The sequence below is a fragment of the Gambusia affinis genome, linkage group LG09 (assembly GCF_019740435.1).
Source record: "Gambusia affinis linkage group LG09, SWU_Gaff_1.0, whole genome shotgun sequence".
Taxonomy (NCBI): Eukaryota; Metazoa; Chordata; class Actinopteri; order Cyprinodontiformes; family Poeciliidae; genus Gambusia; species Gambusia affinis.
The window spans coordinates 1,183,367-1,195,000 of record NC_057876.1 but is presented as its reverse complement, the minus strand read 5'-3'; the positions used below and the strand labels follow the sequence as shown (position 1 = coordinate 1,195,000).

The 11,634-nt window shown below is 43.4% G+C and overlaps 1 protein-coding gene across 2 annotated transcripts in view; it reads left to right on the top strand.

Moving 5' to 3' along the window:
- nocta (nocturnin a) overlaps positions 1–8,380 on the top strand; it is an 8,611-nt gene extending 231 nt beyond the window's left edge. Inside the window, exons 1-3 of one of the 2 annotated variants that reach the window (XM_044126141.1) lie at positions 1–459; positions 6,745–7,017; positions 7,104–8,380. The exon at positions 1–459 is cut by the window's left edge and continues 231 nt beyond it. In XM_044126141.1, the coding sequence (XP_043982076.1) occupies positions 252–459; positions 6,745–7,017; positions 7,104–7,957 (1,335 nt within the window). In that variant the 5' untranslated portion in view covers positions 1–251 and the 3' untranslated portion in view covers positions 7,958–8,380. Of the gene's footprint in view, positions 460–3,828; positions 4,053–6,744; positions 7,018–7,103 lie in introns of those variants that run through there. The other variant, XM_044126142.1, reaches the window with a different exon arrangement.
- The last annotated feature ends 3,254 nt before the right edge of the window (positions 8,381–11,634 follow it).

Genomic DNA, 11,634 nt, shown 5'->3' with positions numbered 1-11,634 from the left:
CTGTGAGATTTTCTCAGAGCCTTGTGGACTATTCCACCAGTAGGTTTCCCCTCAAAGCGGTTCCGGCGTTCTGTAACTCAGAAAAATGATGTAACTTACCGGCCGGCTTTCCGTCTTCTTTCAGTTTTACAGAGAGAAGAAGCCGCGTGAAGGGGAACATTAGAAAGTTTTAGCTGAATTAAATAACTCAGTTTTGTCAAAAATAGTGAAAAGACGAAAGGCTTTTTTAGTGCAGCTCCCGACAGTTCAGAATGAATTCAGCTCGTCGTTATTCCGCTTTGTTCAGCCAAATATGCGTTTCATCAGTGGGGGGACAACCAGCCCGGACACCGCTTCCCCCGGCTGGGTCAGACACTACTGGAACCCGCTGTTGTCACATTGGCCCCAGAGGAAGGGGAGTCAGAAGAACCGGTGGCCCGCTGAAGCCGGGTGCCGCAGCCAGCACCATAACAGCACCAGGTACCACTCTCTGTTTTCAGTAACATGTCACCAAGAAACTTTGACCTATCAACACGCCGCGACGTGGCGTCTTCATGAGTCAAACTGTGGGTTCCGGGTTGGTGGTACCCCGCGAGGCCCCCGACGTGTCACCTCCTTCTCTATGTTACTATGGCAACCGAACTGAGAACTTGCTGTCTACTTCGCCTCATTAGAGACGAGCAAATTAAAACTACAATCTAAAAACCAACAAGACTTTCATCTTTTTTAGTGTCAATCTGGTATATTTATTTCTTGTTCCAGATGATCATTATGGCCAAAGTGAGTAGAATGGGAAAGTAACGTCTTCAAGCCATACATTGTGGCTTGAAAACCGCTTCGTTGTAAATATTCTAACATATCTGCCTTCAACAGAACCTAATTATTTCAAACATATTTAAGTAATATTTTGCTATGAAGTTCACAGACCTGTTCCCTGTTTACTGATACTTTTTATAGCTGTAGCAGACCACATAAAGTGTGCTGAACTGATAAGAAATCAGCAAAAAAAGTGAAAATACAGAGTACCCTGCCTGTACATTTTCTTGCTCTTTGTTTGCTCTGACATCCACATATTTACTTTTAGCATTGTCAAATACTTCTGACCTTATTTTATGAACATTTAACAAGCTTATTATCTTCTTTGAGTTGTACATACTTTAGACCCAAAAACATCAATCAACCAATAAAGTTTAATTATAAAACACATTTCAGCAACAAGGCAGTTTAAATTCGCATCATAAAAAAACATACAGTGGACAATTGAAAAACCAGGGACAAACATTACATTTTGATGATAGCCATCATCAAAATCATCAGTACATGCCGAAAATATTGGTCAATGTTCCATTTATTAAGGTTCAAAAGAAACTCTATACAGGTGGGGCTTTAGCCTTAAGTTAAAAGAACTCAGTGTTTCAGCTGTTTTGCAGTTTTCTGGAAGTTTGCTCCAGATTGGTGGTGCATAAGCTGAATGCCGCTTCTCCATGTTTGGTTCTGGTTCTGAGAATCCATAGACTCTTCTGAAATATTTACACAAATAACAGGTGTGGGATGTATGGTAAACCCCAAAATTATTCATGAGCCTGGTGGATTAAGATTTAAGATTAATTTTATTTAAGCAAATGTGTCTGCCAGGAAATGAAAAATGACCATCTGTCATGATTTTTTTATTAAATAATTTTTTAATACTCTGTAAAACAAAAAAATGTCAAAAACTACTTTTACCTTTCTCAAAAGTCAATCACTAAATCTTTATTGGCTTACCGGCATTCAGACCCTGCTTACAACAGTGTAGGGGCATTTTGAAGATTTAGCCAAAGGGATTAGCTTCAAGATTAGAAAACCTTCTTGCCATTACCCTAATCTTTTACTTCCCCTGCAGATTCTCTGTCAGACTTGAGTTGAGGCAAAACATTAAAATTACTTCCCGTCATAAGAAATGCGTACATAAAATTAAAAAACTTCTTAAAATCCTAATATTCCAGCAGTAGGAGGCATTTTGTGCCTGACTGCATGGTGTGTCATTGTTCTTGCCAAGTCATCTCTATTCCTGCCACCACTAAAACTCTGAGAGCGGATGAACCTTAACCCTGATCCTGATGATCCTCCGGCAGATACCTGAGCCCAATAATCTCCTCCGGCTCATTCTCTCTTTACTTCCGTCTGAATTCCATGACTCTCCACTTCTCTTCTCAGAGTAGCAGTGAATCAGAGCTGCTGACAAATGGCCAGGTCTTCAAATGGTTAAACCAATTCTCCTGGATCCTCCCCTGTAAATGGTTCAAAACTAATACCTTTACTTTTTTTATTTGGGCCTTAGTGTTTTAAAACTGAAATTGTTCAAACATTTCATGCTGATCTTTGCGTTAATAGTCTCAATGTGGCTTATTGTGTAACTGATTTAGGACTTCAGTCAACAGACGATTTACACATGGTGAACTAGATCTAGGTCTGCCTCAGTTTCTGTTCTGATATGTTGAGTGAACTAGATGGGATTGAAGAGCTGAAATCAACAATATGAATAGAAACAATGCATGAAGACAGTCAATGCCCTGCTGATTATGGATCGACAGGGCATGTACTTTGTCCCCTATGCATAAAAATATTTAACTGGCACACAGTACAAATTTACTACAGTAGTGCTGATGAAGGTTTTTACTAGCAATATTTGCCTTATTTGTTGAGTCACCAGGAGCTTGTTGGAAAGTACAGACACCTTGGAGTGGTGGAAGCTAACAGCTGGTTAGTCCAACACTGTTTTAGCTGACTTTTTAGTCTTTTTGTATGACTGCTAATTTCCATATCAAGAGGGCATAACATCCAATGTGGAGATCCACTATCCACACAACCTGAGGGTAAAGATCTGGTCCACTGTTGTGAGACATAAGCTGTATTGCTTCTGAATTCAGTTTATGGCGATGAGTTTAAATCTCCTCTTCAGCGAGCTTTTTCATAGAGTTGGAACACCCTCTCCAATCTTCTTCTTTTTTTTTTTTTTTTAATAAATAAAAAAAAGAGCTCAGATTAAGTTCTGTTAATTTTCTATCAGTCCATTGCACTTCTTCCATGTCTCATTAGAAACCTTGGATCCTATCATTTATGTTGAGTCCTGTGCTATTGGTCCAATGGGATTTACAATGGTTTCTTTTAACAGGATCATTGTCCCTGCCTCAATATCCAAGAGAGTCTGGGTTACCCAGTACCATCTATTCGTTGTTCTATCAGATTCTCTTCCAATAAAAAATATTCCAGCTTTTGCTCCTCATTATTGGAACCTTCAGTGCTCATAGCTGCTAATGGTTCTGTAATTAGTTCCTCGGTGACTCTGTATAAAGCTTTGCTTTTGTTTTCCATCACATGATCTACTGTCATTTCTTTCACATTCCGTATAAGTGAATCTAATTTGTGTTCCCGGTAATTCAGTTAGGGGGGGCATGTGATTGGTGCTGCTGTGGGTTCTCATTCTTCTACAGCTGAATGTGTGCCATCAGGCTGTTCTGGAGTAAATCTGTACTGTCCTGAGACTTCATGCTTAAAATACCAGAAAAAAAGAGGTAATAATGTTCTTTGAGTGATTTGGTTTAGTTGTGTTCCAGTTGGGATGTTGAACTTCTTGTTGTTAGTGACAGTAATATAAACTGCTAGCTATGTTGTGCAGGTTCTGCGTCAGTTCCATATGTTGCACAGTTGGACTGAATATGATAGATGGCTTCAGAATAGTAAAACTATTAGAGTCAAAAGGACAGAGATTAAATTGAGTCATGGGAGTTCAGATTTATCAGGCCTGTTGCCTTTCCACCATGTAGCCTGACGTTCCAGTTGACTGAGCTTCTCATTGCACTTCCTGCTTGGCCTGGTTTGTGTGTGTGCCTGTTTGAGGGAAAACAAGACCATTCTTGTGAGTGAGTCATCGCTTTGTGTCATGATGACTCTGTGCCGTCACTCTGCGACACTCAGAGGAGAAAGACTGGGATGACTGAAGGTCCAACGGAGAGGACGGGTGTAGACAGACAGTTGTTCCGTGGAGATCCTTCAGACTGACTGGAACCGGGTCCACGTGGAATGTAGGTGGTGTAAGTATCAGTTTGTGTTTCTGGTAGAGGCAGGGGATCAGTGGAAAAGAGTTTGACTCTAGCTTTCCCCTGCCACATGTCAAAGCGCCTTTGGACTAGACGGTAAACCTGTAGATACTGCCACCTGTCAGTGTGTGGATTTGTTTAGATGGATAGAAAATACTACACAGGTTCAACCCATTTGGTTTTACAGAGCAGACTAAAGAACTTTGTCTTTAGAACAGACCTGATGTGGTTCCGAGTTCTGGTTTTGAGGGATTGTGATTCAAAACCCTGTGATTATCTGCATGTTTCCTAGATCTCAGCAGTATTTTGCTTCCATACTAGCATTTCTGAAGGTCGTGTAAATCCATCCAACATGACCATCTGTGACAGAATACCTCCAAGACTGAGCTCCATTCATCGTTTAAGGGCACATCTGTCAGTTAGTGTGGTAACTATTCTGGTTGATCTGACTGGTTTTCAGCTCAAATCAGGTGAGAGTCTACACCGGACTTGGCCTAACCGGAGGAGAAGAAGAATGAGAGGTAATGCAAAAGGAAAGCTTTTTTTCTTATTCCAGGGTGGAGTTATTATGTTTTACCTCTCACAGTGCTTACTTTAATGGGCTCACGGATAGATGGAACTGTATCATTACCTGCATTGTCAGGGTTAATGGCAGTAATGTGATGTGAAGGAGTGGTTCAGACCTGAGTCTTCTGTATTTCTGCTCTGTAGTTTCATTTTGGTTTCAAAGATACTGTGGCTGTTTTCACATCCAGACCTCCTAGAAAAAGATGTTGATTAGATCTTATGTTAATTTCACAGCTGGAGGCTCACACCATCACATGTTGGTCACTCCAGTTTGACGTAGATAAACTTTATTCTGAAAGAGATAAAGTTCTAAGGTCTGAGTGTAGAAGTTCTAACGTACACTTTCTATTTCAGCAATAAATAATTTCTTGAGAAAAGCGTTAACATGGTTCTGAACTGTGAGCCTCTGTCTAAACGCACGCAGCTCCTTTCATCTGTTCATCAACCCTCATCTTCATCTCAATTAAAGAGCTGTTCTGGTCTGAGCCTGGCTTAGTGCGTCTCCCAGAGGTTACTCTGTCACCCAGCCAGCAGGAAGGGGAGGGGCCTGATGAGTCAGGGAGGATGAGACGCTAAGCTGAGTCACAGCAGACAGGAAGAAGGGCCGTTCTAGTGCAGGACTATCAGAGAAGGAACTGACAGACTGAGGGACCGTCCTGCTCTGTGGATTCAGATCTGACCAAAGATGGAGGCCTTGGGTAAGACCTTCCTTCCTCCACCTGGTGGTTAGCTGTTGTAGATCACAGATGCTGACTCTCACTACAGCTTAGGAGATTCCCTCAAAGCTGTTTAGTGTAAGACCTGGCAGGGGAGCAGAATCGCCCTTCTCTCAGCTTACTGAAGTCTTGTTTACTGATGTGCTGGTAATTACACTTTGTGGTGCACTTGACCCTGAATGGTCATTTTGTCTTTAGACAACCACATTACCCTACTAGAATTATAGATCAATTTCTGGCCCAGTACATTTATGTACTGTACCTCTGGTGCAGTAGCAGATGTTCACATTTGGGTTCCCAGCTGCAGGAATGTTCTAGATGTTGGGACCGTTGGTACCTGGCTTCCTCCTCTGTTGGATCCATGTGATCCAATTTCTTTAAATCTGTTCTTTTCAAATAGTGAGGTGGTGAGTTGTCTGCCTCTCACTCCCTTTGGTATTCATGTCTTTTATTCATGGGCTGCACAGTGGTGCAGTTGGTAGCATTGTTGCCTTGCAGCAAGAAGGTCCTAGGTTTGAATCCTGGCTCAGGGTCTTTCTTCATGTATGGAGTTTGCATGTTCTCCCTGTGCATACATGGGTTCAAAACCTGACTGTCAAGTTGATTGGTCTCTAAATTTTCCTTAGTTATGCGTGCCTGATGTTGTTCTGTCTGTCTCTGTGTTGCCCTGTGATGGACTGGTGACATGTCCATGGTCACACCCACACACACACCCCTACCCCCCATCCTCCACCCCCTGCCCCCATCCTTAATCCAAGTAGGATTAAGGATGAAAGATGATGGATGGATGGATCTTTTATTCATGTTTGAACCATAAACCAGCCTCTAGTCACTAGGTGGCAGCAGTGCTCAATAGGCTGCTGGTTCAGACAGCAGAAGTAGTTTTCTACTCAGACTGGTGGGGTCATTTAACTTCAACTATTAAGAACTGAGCACAGATCATTTGCACATTTTCACTTTTGAGAATCACTGAGCAGTCTGGATTAAATGTTACAAATTGAATTAATAAACTGAACTGCAATAAATTAATATGTAAACTGTTGCAGCTTATTTATGAGGGGATAAGATGATGTTCACAGCTGCCTTAGATTCAGAACTGAACATTGATCAATATATTTGATGTATGTTTTCTTGATTTTGATGATGACATTTGACAAAATGTAATGTTTATTGTTTGTTTCATAATTATTGACTGTATGATGTTTTATGATGTACATCTGCCTTGTTGCTGAAATGTTCTCTACAAATAAACTGGACTTGACCTTAATTAACAGAACCACGGCTTTACAGGCTGAAGCAAGTCAACGTCAGTGCGGTTCACCGCCACCGTGTTTCACCTTTGACCCCAGCTTCTTGTGACTAATGTGTCTCTGTCCTCCCCCACCACCCCCACCCCCACACAGTTTGTCCAATGGGCAGCAGCAGTAGCAGGTTGTTTGGGACGATGGCCCAGGCGTTGAACAGTTCCTCTCTGGTCCAGCCCGACCCGGACCTGGATCAGGACCAGGACCTGGTGGAGGTGGAGCCAGAGCAGCTGCTCAGAGAGTGTGAGGAGGCGCTGCGGCGGCGCCCGGCCCGGCCTCACCGGGACCTGGTCCTGCCCAGGCTGCTGGCGCCCTGCAGCCACCAGCACAACCCGTCCATACGGGTCCTGCAGTGGAACATCCTGGCCCAAGGTAAGGCTCTGAGTGCTGAGAGGAGCTGTGTTCTGTCAGCTACTGTTTGTTCATGGTGTGAGTTCATGCTGTGTGTGTGTGTGCAGCTCTCGGTGAGGGGAAGGACAGCTTCATCCGCTGCCCCCTAGAGGCTCTCAGCTGGCATGAGAGGAAGTACCAGATCCTGGAGGAGATCCTCACCTACCGACCAGACATCGTGTGTCTCCAGGAAGTTGACCACTACTATGACACTTTCCAGCCCATTATGGCCCGTCTCGGTTACCATGGCAACTTCCTACCCAAACCCTGGTCTCCCTGTCTGGATGTGGAGCACAACAACGGCCCTGACGGCTGTGCGCTGTTCTACCGCCGCTCACGCTTCCACCTGCACTCCACAGTCCACCTGCGACTGTCGGCCATGATGCTGCCCACCAACCAGGTGGCCATCGCCCAGACACTGCGCTGCCTGGCCACGGGCCGCCAGCTGTGTGTGGCCGTCACACACTTGAAGGCCCGCAGCGGCTGGGAGAGGCTGCGGAGCGCGCAAGGCGCCGACCTGCTGCAGAACCTGCAGGGCATCACGGCCCCTGGCTCGGAGGCTGGACCGGGGCCCGTCCCTCTGGTGGTGTGTGGGGACTTCAACGCCGAGCCCTCAGAGGACGTCTACAGGCGCTTTAGCTCCTCCCCTCTGGGCCTGAGCTCGGCCTACAAGCTACTGAGCGGTGATGGGCAGACGGAGCCGGCGTACACCAGCTGGAAGATCCGCCCATCTGGAGAGAGCTGCAGCACTCTGGACTACATCTGGTACAGCGAACGCGCCCTGAGGGTGGAGGCGCTGCTGGACATCCCCACAGAGCAGCAGATCGGACCCGACCGCCTGCCCTCATACCACTACCCCTCAGACCACCTGGCCCTGCTCTGTGACATCAGCTTCAAGGAGGGGCCTCACAGGCTGCTGTAGGCTGTAGGCAGCCAATCACAGCTCCAGCTGAAACTAGGACGGCCACATCAGAGGAACCTGACCTTTGACCTGATGTTGAGCTTGTCTTAAACCTTCCTGTTTGTTTGAAGCTGACTGCTGTAGAATCTCTTCTGGTGGAACTCTGATGGTGAGACTGAACAGCCAGGAAGGGGCCGTAGTGGAGGGGGGAGGGGCTCCTGGGTGTTCTGGCTCTATGAGGACCTGAGGGTTTCATTTTCTGACATTTGATCACTGCAGTTATTTATAAATAGCCTGACTGTCTTAAATTATTCCTTATACTCTGTGAGGTTCTACTGTACTGGGTAGTGATGTGAGTGGAAACTGGGGGGTCGTGTTGTTGTCATGACGACAACAGGACTTCATGATTACTATTGGTAATAAAGTGATTGTTTTTACTCTGAATGGTGTCTACCTGATCCTGCCTTCAATCACTTTCTGTCTCAATCTGCTGGCAGTAAGATTAAAAAAAATGTTTCAATGCAGCAGTAGTGCTTCATTAAGTTACTTATGAACCAGCATTAAATATATATTTAAATAAATATTTGTTGAATTCTTGCAATACTGCAATTTTTGGTGTAAATCCAATACCAGTAGTGCCAGTACCGTTGATACCAACACTTTAGATTTAAGTTTAATATGTCATCAAACTTCTGAACTTAAGGTGTTTTTGTGTTTTTTCCTTTGAATTATTTTGTTGAAATTTGGACAAACATATTAACATAAAAGAAATGTAAAAATTAGAAAAATTGATCATGAAAGCAAATCAAGACAAAGTCTTTTCTGAGGTAGAGTTAAGAGACTACAGTACAAAAACAAAATTACAAGAGAAAATTTAAACTCAAGTATTGACCCAATACTGATACTGATGTGGTATCAATATTTTCCATTCACCTCTGCTCAGCAGATGGATGAAACATTCTTGAGCTCCTTGAGACTCTGAGAATCTTGGAGAATCTGCTCCCTGGATTCCAGCTTAGTTTAATAGTTATAGACAGAACATGTCCAGGCAAGACAAGTCATATTAATTTCTAAAGAAATTCTCAGCAATGGATCCAATATGTAAACCAGTGAGCTGTGAAGAGGAGGTGCTGGAACACGCAGGAGGGAAAATGTGGAGCTGGTTCAACTTTGTGAGTGTAAAGAGGTGGAACGAAGGTGAAGTCAGTCTGACGGGTTAGAAACTGAACACAGAATGCTCTGAAATGAAGACAATGGGACTTATCACTAAGAGGTAAAGCATCAGCAACAGCCAGAGGACAAACAAAGGTTCTGGTGGGTTAAAGAGGAGCGGACATGTCCTGTTTGATTGGATCAAAGGCTTGTTCAGCTGATGAATCATTAATGTACATTAGAGAAGTTGACTCCTAAGTCCTTAGAGATTTCAGCACATTAAGTCTAAACTCAGTTTGACTGAAGTCTAAATCAAGGTGATTATGACTTATTCTTTTGTTGTAGCCATTGTTTCTTCTACTCATCTGTTATTCTCTTACACACATGTGAAAACTTTTCAGGTGAAGCAAACATCAGTCAGTGCATCTCTGACTCAGTTCATGCTGACATCATTCTGTCCTTCTGTTTGTCCAAGCAGACCCACATTCCTTCTCTGTGATCCACGATGAAACCAAAGAAAGTTCTGCTGATTATTTCAGCATCATCGCTGCAGGAGCAACAGAAGTCAACTCTGTCACTTCAGAGGAGGACACAGGGAGACGTTTCATTCTGAGAGACAAGATCTGAAAGTGGACTTCTGAAATTCAGATCTGTAGTCTCATCATCTATAGAATTCTCTTAAATATTGCAGAATTATACAGTTCAGGTGTTTTGGAACCAGCAGGTGGCACAAACCATCACTGATGGACTTCATTTCTGTGCCTCTCCACTCTTCCTGAGGACTGTGGCATCTTGATCTCCAAATGAAATAAAAAATTTACTTTTGTCTGAAATTAAGAGACTTCTGTGTCACATGACCTTGATATGAGTGACTGGGACTTGAAAATCTCCACCAAACTCTTAAACAGCCTTTGCTCTTCTTTTTTTTTTTAACCATACTTTTTTCTTCCATTCAACTTTCCATCAATGTGCTTTTGTCGATCACCATGAACAATCAGCTTCTTTAGCCTTCTGTTCTTTACTCTCCTTGTGGGAGGTATCCGACCTGCTGTTTGACTTTGGGACAATGGTGGTGACAGTGGGAGGAGTTCATCCCTCAATCAATGGGTTGTCAGTTTAATTCCTGCTCTGTCTGCCTGCATCTGTTGTCGTTTACTTGGGCAAGCCAACTTCACCCACCTAGCCTGCTGGTGAAGGTCAGAGGGCCTGGTGGTGTTGGAGCCTGGCAGCTGGCCTCTGGGAGCTGGACAAGTACAAATTCCGTTTTCTTAAACTGACTTTGGGTTTTCACTGACTATAAGCCAGAAGAAATAAAATGAATGAAGATCATCTTCTTTTGGCTTTTTCCTTCATTTGATTTGTTTCAATAAATAACTTCTCCTCAAAGCAGACAGAAGTCACACGTTCTCTACATTACGATGTCACCAAGTGAGTCTGAAGCACCAACCAGATGCTTAGAACAGATACATGTCCGGATGTGCCATAACTTTCTCCAGCTAAACAGAAACAAAACTGAAGTTCTAATTTTTGGACCTAAAGAGGAACAATCTAAAGTCAACACACAGCTGGAATTAACCTGATATGCATGTCTTTGAACTGTTGGAAGGAGCCAGGGTACCTGGAGAGAACCCATGCATGCACAAGAACATGCAAGCTCCATGGCCTCGGCTGGGATTCAAACCCAGGACCTTTTTGTTGCAAGGCAGTAGAGCCTGTACTGTATAGAGCATCCCTTCTCCAAAACACCTGAATAAAACAAACTGCTTCAGCTGCTGGAATGAGGAAGCATCTCAAAGTCTCAGGACAGGAGGGGCTGGATTTGGTCATCCTGGAATAGACTATTACCAGTGGCGCCATCTTCTGGGGAAACCCTGATCGTGCAAAGAAAACCATATGTTCCTGTCACCTATGTACGCCTACAAAGGTTTGTAAAACATTTGATTTTAAGAAAACCAAAAGGCAAAAAACAAAAAAAAACAAAAAAAAAACTTTCAAACCAATTCTGAAAATCTGCAACATTAAGCAAGACTTGCGGTGCTAAAAGGGATAAATTATATCCTACGTTACTGACATTACGTACAGCAGTTGGTAAAGATGCTCCATCTTTTCATTGCTCACAACTAAAGGCTGTGGAGTCATTTCTACACACCTGAATAAAAGAATCACACTGTTTTCTTTCACATTTGTATTTTTTATAATACATATTTCAGTAAAATCTACTTCAATACACTGATAGTACAAGAAAAAAATAGTATATTATGCTTCAAACGCAGGGCTTACTTAGTTCACTGACATGGATGCAGACATCCTATTGTTCCCTTTTAAGGAAGAGTAAAAAAAGAGAAGAAGAGAGACCGACGGCGCTGAGAAAAACCATGGACTGCAGAAGCTGATGTAGCCTCTGATTGGACAATAAAGAGATGAATCCCACAAACCTGTGTTTATGGCCAGCAGGGGGCAGAGTCAGATGAGTTTTTTTCTTCAGTTTGGTCTCTGCTCAGAGTGAGATAAACCTCTCTTCAGGCTTTGCATAGTGTTCTCTGCTC